The sequence below is a fragment of the Oreochromis niloticus genome, linkage group LG17 (genome assembly GCF_001858045.2).
Source record: "Oreochromis niloticus isolate F11D_XX linkage group LG17, O_niloticus_UMD_NMBU, whole genome shotgun sequence".
In the NCBI taxonomy this organism is placed as follows: Eukaryota; Metazoa; Chordata; class Actinopteri; order Cichliformes; family Cichlidae; genus Oreochromis; species Oreochromis niloticus.
The window spans coordinates 32,717,122-32,740,361 of NC_031981.2; the positions used below are offsets into that span (position 1 = coordinate 32,717,122).

General features: G+C 40.2%; 1 protein-coding gene across 1 annotated transcript in view; it reads left to right on the forward strand.

The window, feature by feature from the left end:
- Positions 1–23,240, forward strand: part of col24a1 (collagen type XXIV alpha 1 chain) — an 86,580-nt gene that overhangs the window by 48,755 nt on the left and 14,585 nt on the right. Inside the window, exons 20-45 of the mRNA XM_005457122.4 lie at positions 236–289; positions 375–428; positions 2,025–2,069; positions 2,266–2,319; positions 2,845–2,889; positions 6,130–6,183; positions 7,159–7,212; positions 8,577–8,630; positions 9,170–9,223; positions 11,733–11,786; positions 11,889–11,933; positions 12,671–12,715; positions 15,583–15,636; positions 16,303–16,356; positions 16,470–16,523; positions 16,714–16,767; positions 18,431–18,484; positions 18,864–18,971; positions 19,477–19,530; positions 19,732–19,839; positions 20,324–20,377; positions 20,884–20,937; positions 21,080–21,136; positions 21,873–21,926; positions 22,523–22,576; positions 23,149–23,202. Of these exons, the coding sequence (XP_005457179.1) occupies positions 236–289; positions 375–428; positions 2,025–2,069; positions 2,266–2,319; positions 2,845–2,889; positions 6,130–6,183; positions 7,159–7,212; positions 8,577–8,630; positions 9,170–9,223; positions 11,733–11,786; positions 11,889–11,933; positions 12,671–12,715; positions 15,583–15,636; positions 16,303–16,356; positions 16,470–16,523; positions 16,714–16,767; positions 18,431–18,484; positions 18,864–18,971; positions 19,477–19,530; positions 19,732–19,839; positions 20,324–20,377; positions 20,884–20,937; positions 21,080–21,136; positions 21,873–21,926; positions 22,523–22,576; positions 23,149–23,202 (1,479 nt within the window). The remainder of the gene's footprint in view (positions 1–235; positions 290–374; positions 429–2,024; positions 2,070–2,265; positions 2,320–2,844; positions 2,890–6,129; positions 6,184–7,158; positions 7,213–8,576; positions 8,631–9,169; positions 9,224–11,732; positions 11,787–11,888; positions 11,934–12,670; positions 12,716–15,582; positions 15,637–16,302; positions 16,357–16,469; positions 16,524–16,713; positions 16,768–18,430; positions 18,485–18,863; positions 18,972–19,476; positions 19,531–19,731; positions 19,840–20,323; positions 20,378–20,883; positions 20,938–21,079; positions 21,137–21,872; positions 21,927–22,522; positions 22,577–23,148; positions 23,203–23,240) is intronic.

Consider the following 23,240-nt stretch of genomic DNA (forward strand, 5'->3'; position numbering starts at 1 on the left):
GCTGCCCAGGAGTGCTACGTCATCAAAGGTGACAAAGGCCGCAGCTCGCAGGCACATTTTTTGAGATGAGTGATCGTGTCATGGCAGGCTTGCCTAAGGGAGATCATTAGCTCAGTAGCAATCTATCATTATTTTTATACAGTTCTGTCTTATACAGGCTAATGCAGAGGAATCAAAACATTTGGCTTAATAATAATGTTCTATAACGATATTCTTTCTCTCCTGATTTTGCAAGGGGTTTCCTGGGGACATTGGAGCGCCGGGCCCAAACGGACCACTTGGTCCAAAGGTACAACGGCATCTCTTTTCAAACTCTCTCGATCCATCTACTCATTCATTCATTTCATCCAGTCATGCATTCACCTGTGTTTTAGGGTTTGCAGGGTGAGAGAGGACCCCAGGGTCCGCCAGGGCCTAAAGGAATACAGGTGAGACAATTTGACACCTAACTTATCTTTCCAGGTTCTCGATTCACTCGTGCAGAGAAGTGGAAACTATAGCTCACTGAGGAATTTCCATTTGATCATGCAAGATAAATTAACACACTCCCTCTCATTTAACCTCTATTCATATTTCACAGGTATAGCTCAGATCTCAGATGTTTTTTCCCCCCTGCCATATCTCTCAGGGCATGTTCCACCAGGTGAAGTCATGATTCACCAACGGGTGCTTATGAAAACAAGACTGAAATTTTTTCCAGCCCTGTAAAAAGCAACTGAAGCCACTGGAAAGTATAGAGCAACACACAGTTTTCTATTGTGCTTAATGTTGGAATATTGACCTGGCATCCATCCACGGTGTAGAGTTGGCTAATGTATTCTTCTGTCACACACTGCAGACAAAGGTTGATACCCCAAAACCAGGATGTTGAGAAATAACAAGATATATTCATTTTGTCTCTTTATTTGAGTAAAATTTTAACATTTCCATATCCAGTTTGCAAGACCTTGTAAGAAACCAAGTTGCCCATTTTTTTAGGTACACCTGTTCAGTCTCTCATTGATGCAAATATCTAATTAGCATCCCACCCAATGCATTTAGAAATGTAGGCATGGTAAAAAAAAAAACCCCACTGAAGCTCAGAATGAATGAGAAGGGTGGTTTAAGGCCAGATGAGCTGGTCTAAGTATTTCGGAAACTGCTGAGCTACTGGGATTTTACAACACAGCCATCTCTATGGTTTGTAAAAAAATAAAATAAAAATCTGGTGAGTGGTGGTTCTCCTGCTGACATCAGACAACTGCAGAATCATCAGATTTTCTGTAGGTGGTATGACCTGGAGTTTTGCTGAAAGTCTGAGATGTACAGAGTAAACAGGAATTGAGTAAGCACAGTCCCCTGTGGGTTTCCTGTACTGCAGACAAGGGAATGTGCCGACATCACCAATTCAGACAGAATTGCCTTCATCTGTTAGCGATAATGGATGTTTAGAGGGGAAATGTTGCATGCAACCAAAAAAACATGGGTAGGAGTAACACGGGGCTACAAGATGTCCCCAGAGTTGCTGGCACAATGCTACAGTGGAAATCACTGCACGGGGTAGAGACGTTTGATCATTAATATGGGTTTTTAACTTTTTTAAGGTTTAATGTCTCACTTTTTGATTGAACCTATGCTTAAAAATGACTGTTATTAGTCAACAGTTCTTTTGGCCACCCAGTGAAAACATTTAATGCATTATAATAATAATGATGATAATAATAATGTTAATAATTAATAAAAAGACAGAAGAAGCCCTGAGCCATCATGGAGCTGAAATCCTTTACCACCAAGGATGGAAGAAACCTCACCAACTGTTATCCTCGCACATGCTTTCCAAATGTTGTTAAAATAAGAAGTGATACAACAGCGTGCTAAACTTCCTGGTATTATGAAATATAATAAAAAAATAAGTTCTAACATCTGTTTTAGAAGATAAATAAATGCTTTGTATAATTTTCAAATCAGTGTAAGACGTTTTTATTTACAACTTTTCAGAAACACGCCGGTGGAAACTTTTTATTGAACAAACTTTGTTTCTGCAGGGCGACGAAGGACCACTCGGCCCACCCGGCAGGCCTGGCCCTACTGTAAGAACTCCCAAATTCATACACTGACTTTGCACTCAGCCGCACACGTAACTCATGCTAAGCCTTTCGTAGGTAGTTTGAATGAAACGATTCACACAGATGAATCACCTCCGATTGGATGGAATAAAATAAGCTTTGTCATCATTTGATCAGCATTTATACTTACGTTCATGTGTATGTGTCTGTCGACCTTTAGGGGAGACCTGGAAGGAAAGGCCACATAGGTGAACCTGGCTCCGAGGGTTTACAGGTGAGGTCCCATCACTTAATCACTGTATACGTAAGTGCTTATATTTGTGGCAATTTCAAATTTAGATTTGTATATGCCTTACAAGTTATGTGAAGTCATGACATCATCATCTCACTGAAAAATCGTAATACTGTTGTAAAAATGGAGTTACACTGCAATATAGTCCACTGTAGACTTTTTCCCTACTCTTTTATTTTTTGGCTGTAATGTGGTATAATAAGTTTAGTATTATGTATATCAAGATTTTACTGGTCTAATGCTTTCCTCCCCTTGTGAGGTGCTTATTGCCTAGACTTATAATGCTGTAAACATGCGCTTATTTATGAGAGAGCTGCGGTTTATTCTGGAGGTCTTTTTCTCCAAAAAACCATCATCGTACATGATGGCAAACCAGAGTAAGATGTAGTCCCATGGTCTATGTGTGTGATCTTTTTTGTACTTATAATATCCTGTGAGAACCAAATCAGTGATCTGTTTAATTACAGGAAGTTAACCAGCACATTCTGTGATGTTTACTGCTTGCAGGGAGAGAAAGGGGACATGGGAAATATTGGAAAAGTTGGACCACAAGTAAGTTCCTTTCACACCTCTAATGACATTAGCTAGCAGACGGTGTACTGTGGATTAGTAGTTTTCCATTGGATCCCTTTATAGAGAGTACAGGGCTGTGGTATAGCTTTTATTAGATTCCACTGATTCCACTGTGATACTGATGAAGTGCTTCCAGTAAATAAACTGTTCTCTGTGGCAACTTTGGAAGTGGTTACAGGAACACATTCTCATGCATCACTATTTTACTGACCTACTTTTGAGGCTAAGAAATTTTGGATCTCTCTTCTTGCAACCAAATACTGTTTTTAAATCAGAATTGGTGGAACTTCTCAGTAGAACAGATATCCTCTGTGGAAGTGATCTCATTTGTGTTGTCCATTTTTTTTTATGGCTCAAAGCCTGTAAAAGCCTTTTTGACATGCTGTTGTGCATGAATCATACTTACAGAGAAATTGTTAACACAGAAATGTTGGACTGTTTATCGATTACCCAAAAACATCTGTGTTAAGACTGGTTGTAAAGAAATCAACTAACTGCAAAAATCACGCTTTCGTACGTCTGTCTTTGGGTTTTATACTTGACACAGATACTGTAGAGAAATGTCGGGACATGCTTGTAATATTCTTGTATGCACGCAACTGTTCTGACCAATCAAAGTATGCTGGTCTTTCCTGGAGGCCTCTTAATGCTAATATTTGCATTCTGTGCATAGTGGAGGCAACCAAGTGGGACTGCTGGACTTTGTTGCAGCACTGCACATATGAGAGCAGTTACTGAGTAGAGGACCCTTTGAAGCCAAACAGGAACCATGGGGCTATGCAGAGTGGAAAAAAAACCCTCTAAAACATATGGAGGCTCTAATGAATGCCATTACATCACTTTCCAGATAAATTAGATATCTAAGAAGCTAAAAAAAAGAAAACTTCCAAGCCCTGGGTCGATCCAAAGGGGTTTCAGTCAACCTGTCTTCGCTGTGCATCTATATCACCCTAAGGCAGTGGTGTCAAACATAAGGCCCGGGGGCCAGAATTGGCCCGCCAAACACTCCAATCTGGCCCACTGGACGGATGTCTTTGGAAAATGGGAAGGAAGGCTTTTAAATGTATTTTCATAAATTTTACAGCCTGTCCTATTGATAAAGACCTCCTCCACAGTCATTCATACTACAGTAATGAAGTAACAGACAAAATGACAGAAGAGTTCCTGTTTTTTCAGTATCTACTGCAGAAATGCGGGGTTTTATTTATTTATTTATTTTTTTACAGTCTATCCAAAGTAAAATAAATCAATAAAATAGGACATTTTCTATAAATTAACTAAAAAAGCTGCCAGAACTTTTTCTGTAACTTAACGCATTCATTTCTTACAATTTAAGCCCAAATATTGAGATGGCTCAAAGATTACATGTGCAGTTAGACTATTTTACGCTGTCAAAAAGGAGTCTGGGCCGCCTAACATTAAATTGAGCTGCATGCGGCCCATGATGTAAAATGAGTTTGACACCTATGCTCTAAGGCCTCCAATAAACTGTTCTCAGTTTAATTTTGAGTTTTTAAGATCATAGTTTGGCTGATTTGAGGTTATCTGCTGATTGTTCTGTTTTCATCTCAGTCTCCACTCCACAATTAATAAAAGCATCAAATGTTCTGAAACAGAGTTCACCTATGGTGTGCGTGTGTGTGCGTGTGTGTGTCACTGACTCAGAGTGTACTCACATTCATTTAAATATCCTTATTAAAGAGAATTTCGTATTAAAATGTAACTTTGGCTGTATTTCCTCCTTAACTGTGAGGTATTATCAATGCTGTGGCTCAGAGAAACATTACCGTTAAAGCTCTCATGTCAAGACCTCTGTCACATGGAAAAACTTTTAAAGCCATGTCTTTCTGTTAAGTGATACAGGGCACCACAATATCCCGCTTCACGTCCGAATTAAGAGATTTGAGGTCAATTTACCCCCCCCCCCACACACACACACACACACACACACACACACACACACACTTTCAGGCTGTCAGCCCTTTAGGTCCTGACAAATGGAAAAAAACTAAAAAAAAACCCTGTCTGTCATTGTGGTCTGTTTCTTGTCTGCCACTTTGGTCTCAGCCTCTGACTCTCCCTTCCTCTACATATAGAGGCATACATATATGTGTCTGTACGGTGAAAGTAAGAACAGCACTCCCGAAGAATCTGTGTCAGTGTGTTAACTGTGTCAGTCATGGGAACCAACATCGGCCCACACAACAGCCACAGCCGCAGACTGACCACATTGGCTTTAGCGTTTGGCCGGCGTGTTCTGCTGTCAGGCAATCGTTTGAATTATTACACAGAAATCTGGTGTTGCAATGCAAGCACTCTTGATCCTGAGGCTTCAGTCTGGCTTGTGATAATTGCACATTTCACATCGTTCCTTCCTGTTTATTCTCACTTTACATACTTGCATATTTAGAAACACGAGGACAAACTTTTTTTTAACTGCGCTTTTCTGCCAGAATGTCAAATCAGCCACTGAGACATTTTGCCATTTTACTCCAGATTATCCAGTGAAGCAGCTGGCACCGCTTCAAACTATAGCACCCCCACACCCCACTCCCCCGTCCCAGCATGACTAAGCTGGAAATGGTTAAGCTCTTCTGATAACTTCCATACTTACATTTTCTGGTGGTTCCCCCACAAGGAGTCGTTCACAAAATAGCTTTTCTTGACTCTGAGTGCAGTGTGAACGTAGTATGTGAGCAAAAAATGTGTTATTTGTTACTTTTTTTCCCTTTTTTGCCAGACAACAGTTTAGTTTCAGCAGTCACAACAAGGTTGCAGCCTTTTTTTCTGGCTTTGTTGAATAACGGCCCAGTATCAATACCACATGGGTTGTGAAGTGGATTTGGAATTAATATTGTTATAGCATGGTTACTGGCACATATTGATGTGTTTACTTTTCCTTTGTTTCTCTCAGTGTTTTTAGTTGAGCACTATTTCTAGGAAAAACTCTCCAAAACAAAACGTGAAAGTCAAGATGTGATTTTGCATTGCTTGAAGTAGCGCTAGTAAAAATGATCTTCACCCCTTCAGGTTTCTCTTCATCTTTGCAGCACCTACATTTTTGCTTACGTAAGCATTAGATTGTAATCTATGACCTCTCACATTCCAGGTGTCATGACTAGTCGGGAAGTAACCCTTAGATGAATGAAGATTGGGTTTTTGCGCAGATATAACCTCTCGTGATGTGTTTCTGTTTAACGCTATCCCTCTCCTCTCCAGGGTCCAGCAGGCCTGATTGGGATAGCTGGGGTGATAGGGGTTCCTGGTGAAAAGGTAAGGTGTGTGTTTCTCTGTCATTAGGCTGTCAGACAGCATCAGCCGCTTGCCTGTTAGTGGCAGACCTATATAATTAGGCCTATGTTAAGCAGCCATGGCTTGAGGCCCACAAGCCCCAGAACACGTGCTTGTATAAACACTCAACACTCTCACATCCACATCAATAACAATATTGTCAAATCCACATCACAATTATTGCCTTTCAACCCTCCGCCCCTCTGCTGAACCTCAAGCTGTAATGAAGGGAACATTTCCATTCACTGTGATTACCAGACTCTTTAGACAAATTTGCTTGTCTGTGGATGTTAGAAACTCTCAGAATGTAATTGTTTCTGACACAGTGCTTTTTTTAAAAAGTTCTTTTTCCACCTCAGCTTATGCCGAGTAAACGTGCACAGCATTACACACCTTTTTAATCTCTGTACAGTCATTGTTCCCTCCCTCTATCTCAACCTGCAGCCCCTTTTCCTTCCTATCCAGAAGGCCCGTTTGTCAGAACATGTTCTTGTGGTGGGAAGCCATCTGCTTGTCAGATTCTTGCTTGTCCTCCTACTCCTCTTACACAAAAATCCTCCTCCTGGTTCAATCTGTCAGCACCAGCCATACCCTGAGAGCCTAAAAATTCTTTTCACATTATAGATATATGGATAATATTTGTTTAATACTGCCCTAAGTATTTCCAAAACAGCTCCATACGAATAGTCTGATCCCTGTGTGAGACAAGGTGGAATAACAAGTGTTACAGGGGTTAAAAAGAAGTCCTTGGAAGCTTACCTTTTGCTTTTATTATACTGTGCAGAGGGCCAAAGACATTTATATAGTATCTGCTATTTGTACACCACTGTCACATTTACCTTCTACACTTAAGAAGCTCCTCTCCACTTTCATGGCTTTTATTAAGTAGAAATGTATGCGAATGTGTGTTGAGGTTTTAGGTAATGGTTTAATGATCAACTCTTTCTTTTCCTCCAGGGTGACCGGGGACCACCAGGTCCAACAGGTCCAGCCGGAGAGAAGGGGCCCAGGGTAAGTGCAGTCATTCAGGATATTCTGCAGCGCTCTGTTTCTTGTCTGAGAGCTCACAAACCTAGGGTAAAAGGGTTTCCAAGTAATCAGTTATGCTACGGCGTTAATAGACTAAAACAGTAAACTAATGGCTAAAGATGATGAGTTAAATTTGAACCACTAAGTGATGCTGGCTGTAAGCTTTGGCAGATATTACAAGTTTTAGTTCCTGGAAATGAAAGCAGACCCTCTAGAGACCCGAGTTCCAGATTACTCAGTGTTGCAACTTCTGAAGGTACAAATGTTTGCAAAATAGATCTTTCCACAGTGTTGTTGTTGAAGGTGTTTCCACAGTGAAACCTTTCACTGTAAATTTGCAGTAATATACTGACAGCAGCACAATATAGAGTATTGCTGCAAATAAACGTGCAGGTACTGTATTCTTAGAGGTTACGAGAATCTTTTAGATCTTTTAGGCACCTATATAATCTCTAGATAGGTAATATTATCTAATGTACTGAAGGATTAGTTAGAGCTACCACAGGCAGTGTGAATCTGACCAGTGTAGCATACCACTAACAGTTATTCACAGTTTGTACCTCATTGTAACACTAAATAGAGCCAAAGCCTAACCTAGCTGTGTAAAAGCTGAGTGAATATAGCGCCTATTGATTGTGGATTACTGAGACTAAAAACAGTGTCCAGGGCAGCAGTGTTTTTTATATGTGCTGTAATGCTGCATGAATCTTTAAGAGAAGCTGGCCTACATCCCTCACTGTCCAGGGGCCTTGGATTGACTCCATGTCTGTGGCTTTGGGCCCCAGGCCTGACCTAACTAATCTGGTGGCAGTCAAATGGCTAGCGTGCACATTTGACTGAGAAGGAGAGAGATGTTTGTGAGCTACGAGAGGGATTGCAGTGATTTGTGTGAACCAGTTGGTGGTGTAATGTAGCCACATTAACGAGAAGTGGAGGTTGAGTTTGGAGGCTTGTGCTGTGTAATCATCACAGATTACAATGATCGTATCCAGAAATTCTGTTTCTGTTCAAAGATGATTTGCAGGATTAGCATGTTCTGGAAAGTGTTCTTGTCTTTAGTGACTTTCTTTGACTTTTGGGTGTTATTCCCTCATAGATAATTATAGGAAAATACTGTAAAATGTGGGTGAGAACCACAACACCGAACAGCCTGGAGCCCATTCTAAGACAACATAATATGAAACAGTTCTGTTCACCGCTGCCCCAGATTAGTCGCTGATCCCGGAGCGTAGTGCAGATAAGCCTGGATATTTTATGTCGTGTTAACCGCTTTTACTTTTTAAAAATGATTTTGTAGGAGATATCAGTAAAGAGTGACATGTTTTCCCCTTTCTTTTTGGTGTCAGGGTTATCCAGGGTTGCCAGGAAGCCCAGGGGACATCGGCATGCAAGGTGCACCTGTAAGTGGAGCAACAAAAACATTCATGATTTCATGCACAACTCCCTATATGTGTATTTTTTGTCACCAATTTCCTTTGCTGAGTTCTTTTTGCTTCCTGTGTATTAATGAATCTCATCTTCTGTACCAAGTGTCTCAGCTGGATGTCTGTAAATACCTAAATTGCAAGATTTTCTTGGGCCCTTAAACTGTGCTGAAGGATACACTCGTCTTTGTAAACACCTAAAGTTTATGAGGGCTATTTGATACGTCAGTTTCCCCGTTTCTCACAATTTAGCATGGAGCAGTAAACAGTGCATCTAACTGGCTGATGATCATTTCCACTGAGGTCTTTGTGCAGCATGCCGTAGGTTCACAGCATTAGTGATGATGTGGTTAGGAGATGCATAGTTATGTTATCTAAATATTATAACCATAACTCCACCAAATATTATGAAAACCTTCAAACTTTATTCTTATTTTTTCCCTTCTTCTTATAATTTCCTGGTCTATGTTCTCACTAATTTCACTTCTATGTCCACACTGTTTTTTTTCTGACAGGGTCCACCGGGACCGAGGGGTAGTCCAGGCATTGCTGGGCCAAAGGGTAGAAGGGTAAGAGGAGACTGTAACATTTGGGCACAAGCTGCATCAGTCCCTTAAAAAAAACTTCCCTCATCAGACCTTTGGTTTGTCTGTTTCACATCACATCTTCTTTCCCATAAACCAGAGCTTGAAGCAATTAAAAGACATGTGGATGTCGTTCCACATGGCCCGAGCTTCTTTATAGGTGCAATTACAACTGTTTCACGAGCCCCATGAATCTAGTGTTAGAAGACATCATTGTAAGGTCAAACCAGTGAGGTGATTTAATGCTGGTGGGACATCGTGTGGCAGAGAGAAGAACAACACCTACAGGTGGCAAAAGAACAGTTTCTGGTTTCTGTTCTTGTGATTTTCTAAAAATTTAAATTCTGCAGCAGCAGAACTTGAGGAGGAAGCAAATTTAAAATCCTGAACCAACTTGGCAGATATACATGCCACGGCATGTCCTGTTATCTTTTAATAAGGTTACTGCAGTCCTGGGGTATTAACAGAAATCTGGTTGCCCTCAAAAAAAGATTGGATTTTTTATTTGATTGGAAACAAACTCTTTTGTTTTGTATCTTGACATTTAGAAAAGTCCCTGAAGAATCATTTAATTGTTAACACATAAGCAGCTTTTCCAAATTTCTTTTACTAGCAAGATAGTTAAAAGTTTGGTGCTTTCTTGTAAAATGCTGGGCTAGTGTCAGCAAGCAGAAGCTTATTTTGGACTTTTCAACCTTTTATTTTTGCTGAAATCGCCCCTTTAAATTGATAGTTTGCATCCACTTACAGTAGCTTCTGCACCAAACAGCAGCTTTCTAGATGAATGTGTCCTATTGGGAGAAAAAACAATTGTAATAAGTTACTACCACATTACTTTAGTTCTCATCTGAGATCGTCTTCTTTAATTCTCAGAATGTTTTCTTCCTTCTGCATATTTTGCCCAGAAAGACATACGACACTTGCAACTTGAGTGTTTAACATAATTGACACGTGTCAGTTCTGTCTTTGTTGAGGTCAAATACATCAGTCATTGTAAAGGCATGTGATTCATTGTGGGCCAAAGAAAACTGACTAAAGTAAATCATTAAAAACCAGCTGTTATTGAAACAACTAAATAACTGCTTTGCCTATTTTCCCACTTAAAAAAACATGAAAAAATGTGAATCTCAGTCAACATCTGGTCAGTTGTGAGACAGACAGCGAAGCTGACCAAACTTATAGACAGGGGTGCCCATAAGTGGTCCGCAGGTGCGCATTCGCTGTCAAAATAAAAGACGTGCACCAGATAAGAAGTTGCAACGCGCGTTTGCGTACATATAAAAGGCACTGTTTTTGTCTGCTAGAGTGGGATTTTCACAGCATATTCTGCACCACATCTCTGTGCGTTCATCATTTGTTTGAAGCCAGCTCACCTCCTGCAACCACTTTTCTGAGAATACGCGCTTCTTTTGTAGTTCGGAAAGGAGCTTGCTTCTTCGACATCTTTAAGAGTTCTAAACAAATGTCTGTCCTCCTCCAGAAAATCTTATGTTCGCAAACGCCCGTTGCAACTTCTTATCTGGTGCGCGTCTTTTATTTTGACAGCGAATGGCACCTGCGGACCACTTATGTGCACCCCTGACTATAGAGGCAAATCAAACAATCTGTAGTTTACAAAAATATCAGTGTTTCAAATCTGTGATGATTGGAAGTTGAACATAGCAGCTAAAGTGCACACATTCTGTTACTGGGCCACATTACTGGGCCGTAAAACCCACAATACAGTTTTTTTCATTCATATAGTTCATGTTTGTTTCTGTGTGTATGAGTGTCAGATGACTGAAGAGTGACGTTGTGGTTTATTTGCAGCCAGTATGCAAGACATATTTCAAAAACATCAATAACAGTCCAGGCTCTTGATGGTAGTTGTGTTGTGCATTCAGGTGCACTGACATTTAAAATGACAGCAAACCTTATGGCAACTCAGTGTTGTCATAATTTTGCTGCTCCGCGACCTCAGTGCCACACTGCAGGGGTGAATGTACGTCACCTGCTTTCAGTCAGTGTCCGTGCCACTAAGAAAAGTTTTTTCCCAGCCTATGACCAGATTAAACAGATAAATGAACATAGCATCCATTATAACATGAAAGATTAGGCAAAAGTATATGACTCAATGGTGTTTAAATCAAGACTGAGGTTGGAGAGGTGAACTAAAGGAAAAAAAATACAACGATAAATCCTACGAGGAAGATAAAAGAGCAGAGTGACATGAGAGGCTCGTGCAAAATAGCAGCAGATTTGTCCTCAAAGGAAGAGATATAAAAGGGGAGACTCAATGGAGAGATAAGCTGAAAGGCCTAAAAGCATGGACACGAGCAAAAAAAAGAGGGGGGCTGAGGGTGTCGGTGTTATAGATCATTGTCACCCTCTGTATGGTGTATGGTGCGATTGTTTCATTACCCATAGATGGCATGTGAGAGCTTAGATGCTCAACGTACTGTTCTTTCTTTGTTGAGTGATGTTCAGTGGTGTGGCTCGTCTTGTTTTTGCACAGGGGCCCCGAGGTCCAGATGGCCCACCGGGAGAACTGGGTCCTGAGGGCATCAAGGTAACATCATGGTATAAATATAGTAGGAAACTGACACTAATTCCTGTGTGTTAGCTGAGGCTTTATCCTAAATCCTGTTCCAAACGGTGGTATGTTTTTCAGGGTGAAAAGGGGGAGATCGGACCTAAAGGAGAGCCAGGCTTCATAGTAAGTAGTCTTTAGGTCAACGTGTTTTCACGTCTGTATTAGAGAGAGATGGGGAATGCTGTGTGTTTTACATATACTTGAAGACTTTTGAGTACATTTACATGTAGCTTCATTTGTCTGAAGCCAAGAATAAACAAAAAAAGTCATAAAATAGGCGTCATCCAGCTGCATCGGACAAGCCACCAAGCACGCCCCCCTTTTTGAAAATGCACATTCACCGCATGGAAAAGTCATGAGTGTGTCTGATTTCAAACAGGTTCAAGAACAACAACGGTTTGCCCGGTGCACAAGCTCCATGAGACTTTAATCAGTTTTTATCTTCAGAGGGGGGCTTTGGTCTCGTTGGCCCTGTAGCAGGTTAGACGCAAATGCAATTCGCCTGTGCTGCTGGCGGTCTGTAGTAAAAGAAACCTGATCTCAATAAGATGAGGAGTAGCAGGATGAAAGTAAACATTTGGGCTGTTTTGTGCCGAAACCATCAAGCAGTTAAAGATAAATGAACAACACATTTATTTATTCCTCCTGTAAAACACTCACATTTTTGTCTTCATCTGAGAGAAATTCCCCAAAACTCGATGTTTGAGCCGTCAATGTCAAACATGCCTGCTCCCTCTTTCTGCTATGCGGTAGTAGCTGGATCTGTATCACCATAAGACATGGTAATGGGTTTGATTTGGGTTAACCTAACGTATTTCAATACACGTTAATTGTTCATATGTATATTTCTCTTCTTGAAGGGCAAGGCTGGAAATTCAGGAGAGAGAGGCCCTCCTGGGAAGGCTGTGAGTAATATTTCTTTCTTTTTGTCTCTTAAAGCTTTAGATTTTTTTTGAGAAGCAACAGTATATAATACTACTTTAAAGCTATCATAAAGAATCTTTTTATTGCACTAACAATCCACACTCTGCGCTCTTCATCAGCTTGTGTTGATGTGCTCCTTGTTGTTCGTCTGGCGTGGGTGCAGGGTTTCGCATGTTGCACAGTACTAAAATTATTATGACTCAGTTGCTAACACAATTTCCTTCTTTTATATTTAAGAAATAAGGAGTAAATCTTCACTACTTTAAGCCCGTTTACAGTGTTCAAAGTCCAAATAAGACATTCATCCAGACCTGTTTCATTTCATTTAATCACAGCCATCCATTTTCTTCACTGTTTATCCACTTCGTGTTTGCAGATTGGATAAGGGTTTATTAAGAGAAATGGAATGCACTTTTCTACTCTGTTTCATCACTCAAAGCACTTTGTATTACATTGCTCAATCACCCATTTATTCCAGCACTTTTTTCTATGTCTGAGTGCTCGCTATATCTAACATTCACACGTTCACACTCCAGCGAAAGCATGGAGGGCAACTCAGGCTTCAGTATCTCACCAAGGATACTTAAGCATGCAGAGTGGAGCAACCACAGATCAAACCCTCCGACTCTTGATGTTAAACTTTTAAATGACGGCGTCACAGATACTGGCTTTTTGAGTTTTAGTATATCAGGAGACTTTAAAGAACATGAGAAAATTAACAATTTTTTACAATTATCCTTCAGTCTTTTTGATCAAAGAGCTGTGACAGTAAATACTCAGTGGGATATTTGAACAAATAGATGCAGCAGGTCATGCCACAGTCAGACTTTTGGCAGATTTTAGGAGCCTCCTGCCAGCAAACCCTAGGTTTTTTTTCTTCTTCCCTTTTTTGGTCTTTACAATTAATTATTGATAAAATGATGAATTGCAGTTATGATGCATTTGAAAGGCTGCAATAACTGATCCACAGATGGCAAAAACATGTAAACAGCAGAGATCAGAGGCACCTCCATGTGGGCTGGTTAATTATGGAGTGATGATTGTCACAGCAGATCTATCTGTCTCGCTATCTCTCTCTCTAATATGTATGCATGTGTGTGTATGTGTATATGTAGATAGATATAGATATATATACTGTTTATCACCTCCATTTCTTTCCGTGCTGTTGTTTGGCTCGTCTTAATTTTCCACTGACAAATGAGCTTCTTTACTTGCCCACAAATCATGTATTGGCTGAACATTTGACACTTTGGGATTGTTAGTAATCATTCTTATCAGACAAACACATACAAAGACGCGTCTGGGCCTGCGTTCTCTCTCTCACTCAGCCATCAGTACAACGAAACACTCGTTCAGTACATTCGTGCCATCCTTTGGACGGGACAACAAGCACCAACTTGGGACTAGTTGCGACCTGTGTGCTTTCCAAACACAGCTTACATCCTCACCTCACAGCGAGGAGTTACTGCTGACAGTAGCTTTTGTCCCACTGTTGCTGCTACTGCACTCTTTTAAAGGAACTTTCTCTAGCTTTCCTTATTGCTGCATCTTTGGCAGCAGCATTTCCATTTTTCCAACTCTGACATCTTAGCGCCATCTTGTGTCCAATAAAATATCTCTCAAAACTTGTCACTTATTCTAATTCATATTTTCTCTGTGCAAAAAAAAAGAGGAAAAAAAAGAAGCAATTGAATCGTAGTGAGAAAACAATGCTATCTGTGATGTCAGGACCCATGAAGCTCACAGTCGAAGGCAGTTCTGTTAAGTTGAAGCAGCTGACAGTGGTTGTGACTGCTGTTCATAAATCTTTTTGTGGTCCACACTCTTTTTTTAAACCATTACTCTAACTGGCTTTTGTTTTTTAACAGTAAGTGAACTTTGAAAATTGTCATTGGCTTTTGTGTTTTTTGGTACTTCTCCCCTTAGTTCATTTCACTCACCTTGTGTACAGTTTGAAAACATGTTTTTTCCCTTGTGTCTAACCTTTTCGGTAGACAGAAGCAAAATTTGAATAATAATTGCTATGACCAGTCAGTGTAAGGGGTATGCTACAGCTGCCCTAAATTGACAGCACTGGGAATTAACAAAATCATTTTTTATGTTTCTGTAGTGGTTCAACCACCATTGTGCACAAGCTCTTTAATCAAAATGATAGTAAATGGTAAAGGATGTTATTATTTCTGGATTAAGATGCCAAATTACAGTTATGTTTCCCATTCAGGAATGCCAGTAAATGATTTTTAGCGGTTGAATGTCCTTTTAACCAGCTATGCTGCTCTAAATTAATATCCAAAGGACTTAACCTTGTTGAATTAAATAGTAAATGGACTTGTTTGTATAAAGCACTTTATACCTCACGTCTCATCACATACGCACCTTTTTTGTGTCTAAATACTTTATTTGATAAGTGCACCAGAAGTAACTCAGTAACTTCAGTATCTTGCCCAAGAATATTTTGGCACATAGACTGGAGTAGCCAGGGATTAAACCACCAACCTTCAAATTAGCAGATGACCTGTTCTGCTTCATGAGCCACAAAACTTCTAATGTTGCAGATTTAGCTCACAGGCTTAAAAACAAATGCCATTGGTCACATAATTGGAGTGTCTCGGCTATACAATGTTTGGACTACGACAAACAGAATCTCATCCTGGAGTTTCTGTGTTGTGTCTGTAGCTGTCAGGCAACCTTGAAATATTAAACTCAGTCATCGCGTGTGTGTGGCCACACTGGAAATTGTGGTGATAATGATGGTGGTGTTGGTAATGACGAGAAGCCGAGCATGACTTCTGTTAACTACACAGGATGCTTGAGTGAATCACCACTGAGCTCATGATTATGTTTCCAGGGAAAACCAGGTATTCCAGGCAGCACCGGGGAGAGGGGAGCCCAAGGTGAACCAGTAAGTATGCGCTTTTTTACTGCTGCATTGATGTGGTTGTTACAGGAAACTGTAAACAAACCGCATGCTGTGAAAAACACCTTCAGCGGTATGTGTAATGACAGCAGGGAGAACGTGCTCGCCTGTAGATGCTCGCACGGGTTTCGCGAGGGAGAAGCTGTTACAGTTTAAATCACACGAGAAGCTCTGATCTTAGCAGAAAGAGAATCATTTCGAGGGAGGGAGTATGTATTTGATATTCTCTTTGTTTTCTTCCCTCTTCTGCTTCCCCACACCTGAATGCTCCCCACCTTGTGCCTCCCTTTTTGGATTAGTCTTCAAATTCTTCATTTCCCTGGAACTCCTCCAGTCCCCTCACGGGCAGGAGGAATGTCAAACAATCAGATACAGATATTTATAAGGGTGAGCGCTTTCTGTAATGCTAGAGGCTCGGTTTATGTTATAGGTCTCATCTTGTGTGTTTGGCTGGTCTTCAGGCTTTTTATTCCAGACAGTCTCATCTCTCATTTCTTTTTCTGGACTAGACATGTAATTAAAAGTTGTGGCATTACATGCTAGAGTTTTGTATTATATCTATTTTGTTTTAAGTTCCTGATGTAGAAGTTAATGAGATTCCTGAATCATTGTTTTTGTGTGCTTTAGCCATGGTGGTTCTTATTCTTTCAGGGACCCAGAGGACCTCCTGGAGAGGCTGGACCTGATGGAGAACAAGGGCCTGAAGTACTTTACATTAAATGCTCATCTGCTTTATTGATTATGAGTATTATCTGACAATTCTATCCAAATGTATACAAATGAAATATTGCTTATGGTTCTCTTTCCCATCATTGTAGGGTTTACCAGGTTTAGAGGGAGAACCAGGTGCCATTGGAGAGCCAGGGGCAAAGGTTTGTACTGTCTTGTTATAGTTCTTGAACCTTTGCCTTCTTCCTTCTCCACCAATGTGCAAATCAATGGGCACACTCAGCCACTTTTTACTGGAGATAAATCTATCCTCAGTGAAACAGCGGGTGATGCAAATATGTAAGTGTGTTCTGACCTCCAGCCAGCTTCTTGTTGTGTTTTGTCTCCCTGTAGGGTGATGTTGGGCCTCCAGGAGCTGAAGGGGAGCAGGGGCAGGAGGGAATGAGAGTGAGTGACTGCAAACAGTTTGCTAATCCTTTCCTTCCCTGTGTTCGGGTAACCCTAACCCAGTTGTATATTTACTCACCCCCCTCATTCTGACAGAGATGTTTTATCTGCTTGCCAGAAGAAAGTAGAAACACAAAAGTGTTTGTGTGATGTATAAACTATATATATGTAGATGCAAGAACTTAGACTGCTTTAGTTTCATCTTCCTGTGTTGTCCACAGAATTAGGCAGAGCTTTGATTGGCTGGCTGTCTGTGTGCAGATTTCTTTAACATGACAGGGCTTAACTGTCCAAGATCCATTCAAAAACATTGTGTGTTAGATAGGTGTTTCATTAGGTTGAGGCTTATTGCAAAGAAAGGCATGATGCAGCACATGAGTACTGAATATAAGCTGTCAGCAGTAGAGAGGCCAAGCGGCTTCTGTCAAACACACACGCACTTTATGCCCCAGTCTCTACCTTCCTTTCATCATTTCATGTATTTTAAGTTCCTCGTATGTACATAAAACCATTTTGATTATGTAAAATGTCTGAGAGGAAGCAAACTGAATCTGCATTCCTTTTGGAAACCCCTTTCATGTGAAAAATCTAGGTCAGTTTGTATAGTCTATTACAGGAAAGAAGCCCCCAAAAACCAAAAATCAACACCAGTTCTTACATAACTTAATGACCTCAGAAAACCATTGATTTTATGGTCACAGTCACTAGTTTTATATCTTTTTTTATTCCACACTATGTTCATTTTTCTAAATTATGGTCCCATTCACAGTAAAATAGACTATGAAGCAGGATGTGTTTTAGTGGTTACATTGTAATTGACTTGCTTCCATTCAAAGTGCAACATCCCTCAGTTGATGGCTTCATCCAGCTTTCAAATACAGTCTTTGCTTTAAAACTAGGTACGTATGTGTGGCCTGAAATCTACTGGTATTGGATCTGGTGTGATCCCATTGTTTAATCACGTTATGTGAATGGATGGAATTTTCAAAATTCAATGAAAGTTATCCGATTATCAAATACTCGGATGGAAAACAAAAACCTGGATCATATGTGACATGTGGCAGTATGGTTGTTTCCCTGGAGATCTTACTAGTGCAGATGTTCTATGAGGTCTAGGTCTTATAGTTTAAATTATTATATTGAGGATTTCAACATAATTTGAATTTTTCATGAATCTATTTCCATTTTAGAGAGTGCGGCATGATTTTTGCCTTTTGCCTACACGAAAATAATTAACCCCTAATGTATTCTTGTTTTAAACAAACACATTATAAATACAAGAGTATGTAAATACCCACTCTAGTTCTCATCACATTGAAGTGATGTGCAAGTATATTGCATGCATGCAACAGGTTGGATTAGGTTGGGCTCGGAGCTTTTTTTATCACACGTAACCACAGGTTACACAAATTATTAAACAATCTTGTGTTACCAAGTGATATGAAGTTGTGCAGAGTATTATTTAAACTTGCTGAGGATTTCAAGAAGCAGCATGCCTGTTACTAAGAATCAATGTCTATTTCATAAACAGCTCCAATTAAAACTGAAGTAAAAATTCATAGATGCGTTGTAGTTTTCTCGGCAATTGAGTTGAGATGTAATGGTAACTGCTGATTTCTAACTTTTTACAGCAGATTTTTTAAAACTGTTTTTATGTTTTAAGGGTCCTCCCGGTCCCCCTGGTGAAGACGGACCTCAGGGAAAAGATGGAGCCAAGGTTTGTTGACTTGTGTGTTCTTGATTATTTCTGATCAAATAAACCAGGGAGCCAAAACATTTATTTTAGCAGGACTGACCCTATGTCAGTAAATCAAAATGTTAGAACATCCGCAGATTAGCTCAGGATTCAAAAATAAGGTCATCCCAGTCGTACATTGAATCTCATTGCATTACTTAGTATATCCACTTAATTTGATGCTGGATTTGAGTATGATATTAAAATCTACAGAAGGGGGTGAAAGTCATGTTAGTTTGCCCCAAATCTTCCATCTTTCTAGTGGTAATATAATAAAAGCTTATTCTATTGTTGCTGAATTGTCTTTACTTTTACTCTTTTCTTGTGTGCCTGTTTTCCTCTTTCTATGTCAAATTGCCAGGGTGAACCTGGAGAGCGTGGGCCTTTTGGGGAGTCAGGGGAGAAAGGGACGGAAGGGGATCCTGGACCCCTGGGGCCACCCGGAGAGCCTGGGAAACAGGGCTTCCGCGTAAGTTAATATTGTTCCCAAAGTTTAACTTTCAGATAATACAGCAAACTTCATGTAAATGAGGGAAATCTAGAGACACATTTCTGTAAATAATGCCTTTGATTCCCAGTAGGGGTCACTCTGCTCTTCAATAAAAATGTTTTGCTACTAGGTTAATAAATTTACCTTGTCAGAGATTTTGGATGTGTAGCATGGTCTGATAGCTGCAGATCTTAGGTTCTTGGTGTTTGGAGATACAGATCCAAGTCTAGCCATGGGTGCCGAGGAGCAAGAAGGTCATTGTTATCTGGAGGGAAGGACGCAGATTCAGAGCTCAGAACAACAGTATAGACTAGAGCTACTGATTTGTCTAGTGTATCAGTATCTGCTGGTTAGTGTTTAATCTGAACATCGGGCAATGAAGTGAGACAGAATCCAGAATATGACAGAGTCTATTCTGGGATACACCATTAAGTAATTTAGAATGTATTTTAAGCAATATAATTTACTGGCCATTGCTTTACAGGGTCCAGAAGGAAAAGTGGGTCCCCCAGGAAACAGAGGACGGCACGGAAAGAAAGTAAATATCCTGTTCAACACCATATGTTTCCCAGCCAAGTTCAATTTAACACAAAGGGCACATTTAACACAGAGAGCCACTGAGTGATGTAGTCTTATAGTTTATTTTTAAAGTAGCCTGCTTACAATTAAACGAAAACAGCAAGATTTATTAATAATAATATTTTTTATGTCTTTTAATTATATTTACAATCTTTTCTAGGGAGAGAGGGGTCCTCCTGGTCTTGCTGGGGAGATTGGCACTCGGGGAGACATCGGCCAGCCGGGCGAGCCAGGACTGAAAGGTGCCAGGGGAACTCGAGGCCCACCTGTAAGTTCCCATATCTTCTTCTACTTGGAGCTCCTTGGATGTAGGTGTTGAAAACTGCAAGCCACAGTTTATATTGAAGGTGTGACTTGCAGTCTCTGATGTTTGTTAATTGAATCTGTGGAATTGCATCAGCTGAACCTTTAGCTGTAATGGGCTAGAGAGGAAAAAGGGGAAAAAAAGACACATCTTGTGTCTTGTGTATAATTAATTCTTTATACTGCTGAAGTCAAACTCAGAATTTTAAAACCAAAGCAAACTGTTAAAACCAAAACAAGAAGATGTGAGAGATGGCAAGCTAGGAGGATGCCAGACATTTTTTCAGCTCCCCTTTCAGTAGAACCACTGAGACTACTTTGACATAGCTGTGGATCAACGATTTATAAGCCTGCCAAAGATATATTTATCTGGAGAAGACCTAAAAAGCAAAGCAAAAGCACCATGACTGATTCAAGGCCTTATTTTGCATTTTCTGCATTGTTTCCAGGGTCAGCCTGGAGTCATGGGGATAGAAGGGCAACCAGGACTTCCAGGATACCAAGTAAGTTTTTCTTTTCTAAACTTGGTTTCATGAGAACAGTCTTTTTGTCTTCACTCATGTATACATGAATGTGTATTGTATAAACCATGTGGGATAAACACACACACATGAAAACTTAACAACCATATGTACACATGCTCAGAAACGCACAAACCCCCATGAGTACAGTGCCCTGAGATGTTTTAATGTCAGAACACTTTACTCACAGTTATTGAACAAAGAAGGACGACTCACACATCAGTCGTCCTTTTTTGCTTTTCTCGGTAGCCTGAGATATCCTCAAAAACACTAGATATCAGAAAATACCTTTACAAATTCTACACAAATAGAGCCTAATGCTTGTTGCTAATGTTTTTTGCATGTGTGCTTTTAGAGTTCTTCATGCTTGATCGAATCTGACATAATATAAGGAATTTTGTTTATGCCAAACAGTTCTGATTAAAAGTTAGCGAAAGTGTCGCAGCTCCATTACGTACAATAATCAGGTTTTCTTTTTTCCCTTTTAGGGGCACCCTGGAAAGCCTGGGCCTGTTGGCCCGCCAGGACCCAAAGGTGAAAAGGTAATTTGATACCTGAATTTGTGATTAATGTCCTTAACTGGATTTCTTAGGTTTATTCAGAGTTCTTTAAAGTAGTAAATTATCTGCCTGCAATCTACATCCATCCATCTATGATTGTATGTTTGCGTTTGCTACATCCCAGGGTTACCCGGGCGAGGACAACAGGACCCCAGGACTGCCAGGGCCCTTAGGTGAACCAGTAGGTCTTGCTTTCCTTTAAACTCTCCTTTCTGAACTCTCCTTGCTCTGCTTATTCAAAGCAATTTAAATACCAGATTGAGACTGGATATAAAATTAATCCTGATCAGCTCCTGATTTTAGCACCAAATGCACTCATTTATAAAAAATGATTGTTAAAGTTTCTTGTCCTAAATCTGTCATGAGCATGAAGCGATTATCAACCTTCTTTGTCTTGGTTACTGACTGAGAAGTTACAGAGAAAACAGCTACCTCACACACAGGGCACAGCTAAAGAATACAAGTTTACTTCCTAATACCTAAGTCACCACAAGAATTCAGCAGTGACTCATTCTTAGACTAATATCAAAGGAGGATCAGCATAAAGCAGCTTTGGAAACCCCGGAGTCTTGCAGTTATACAACAGTTGTGTTCTCTAAGATGCATTTCCCCTGCAATGGACGTGACTACTGACAAAAACTACACTGCATGAGCAGCCGGGAGTATTGGTTGCCTGCACGTCAGTAGTATTGAATTTTCAAGTTGGCACAGAATTGCAGTGTATAGTATAAGCGATACAATGCCGGCCTCTGTTTTGTTGTACCCTGTAGGTCACGTTCAGAGAGATTCATGTGTTTGATATGTGGGGAGTGAGTCTGAGTAGGTGCCCAGCTCAACTGAAGCTGTGCAGGTAAAAGACAGGCATGTACATATATGCAGTATGCACATTCATGCGTGTCCATTCATTGTCTACGCAGGGGCCTCCAGGGGAACGAGGAGAGCGTGGAGAGTCGGGGGATGAAGGCTATCAGGTAGAAAAGAATCATTAAACGTCAGGCACACGGCACTCCGCTCAGTCTGCTTGATTGTTGTTTATACTCCACGCTGCATAAAGAGCAGACCACACATGTTGGAGAGGATTACCAAAATCCAAGCAATAAGGCTGAGAAAATCTGCTGCTTTTTCCCAAAAAGTACACACAGTTGAGCACAAGTTCACAGTGATGGCAACGTATTAACTGGGGGGGTTTATGCTAGTCTGTGAACTCATCTCCAACTTAAAAAATCTTCATTGTCGTTAACATATAAAACATTTTAGTTTTTAGATACATTTTTCTTTGTTGTAATATTGTGTAGTTTCCTTAGACAGTACAAAAGATAGACGCAGCAGATACAGACTGGTTAGTTAAGTAAATGGATGAAATAGTTTAATTCAGTTTATATTATTACAGATAATATAAAAAAATCCTAGTTTTGATACTATGGAGCCTCTGAGTCTTTACTGCAGGTGGAAAAGAGGCCTTTGGGTATACGCATTAATTATGCTTTTGGGCATGAGGCTGAGAATGACGTGTATGTATTATTCACAAATAAAAAGTTACTTATCAAATCTGAAAATTATGTTTCAGGGCTATATCGGTACCCCTGGACCTCGTGGGGCTTCTGGACCACAAGGCCCACCGGTAAGTCAGTAAACAGCTGCCTAAAATTTTTTAAAGACCTAAACTGAAATTTTAGACTGAAGAAGGCTCGTGGATGAGAGTTAAAGAAGACTTAAAGAAGTCTGGTTGCCTTTTTATTTTCAAGCTTAAGACTACCATGACCTAATGGCAGAGAACCCACACAGTCAGTAAACAGCCGTAGCAACAGTATTTAATCTGTTGTTTTTTTACATGTACCCACAGTTAAATATCTCTACTGTGTGTTGGCCTTATTGTGGTGATGCTAAATATATGAAATATCTCTTCCAAAGGGTGACAGATAAGTACATCTTTAAATCAAAACTCTTTATCCAATTTGAGAGTGTGATTGTTCTCCTAACAGGTCGTTGCCTATTAGATTAGGAGCTATACTGTGGGATATACTGTATATACTGTGGAGTGTTAAAATCGACTCATTTAAGAAGTAGTCTTGAATCTTATTTTTATATAGATCTTGAATCTTGAATATAATTTTTATATAGATCTAGAGAGCTTGATAATATTTTGTGTGTTTATATTCTGCTTACTTTATCGTGTATTCTTCCTTCGCACAGGGATCTCCAGGCTCCCCCGGAGAACCAGGCCCAAAAGGAGAAAAAGGAGCTCCGGTGAGACTTGACAGCATTCACATACAGCATAATACAGC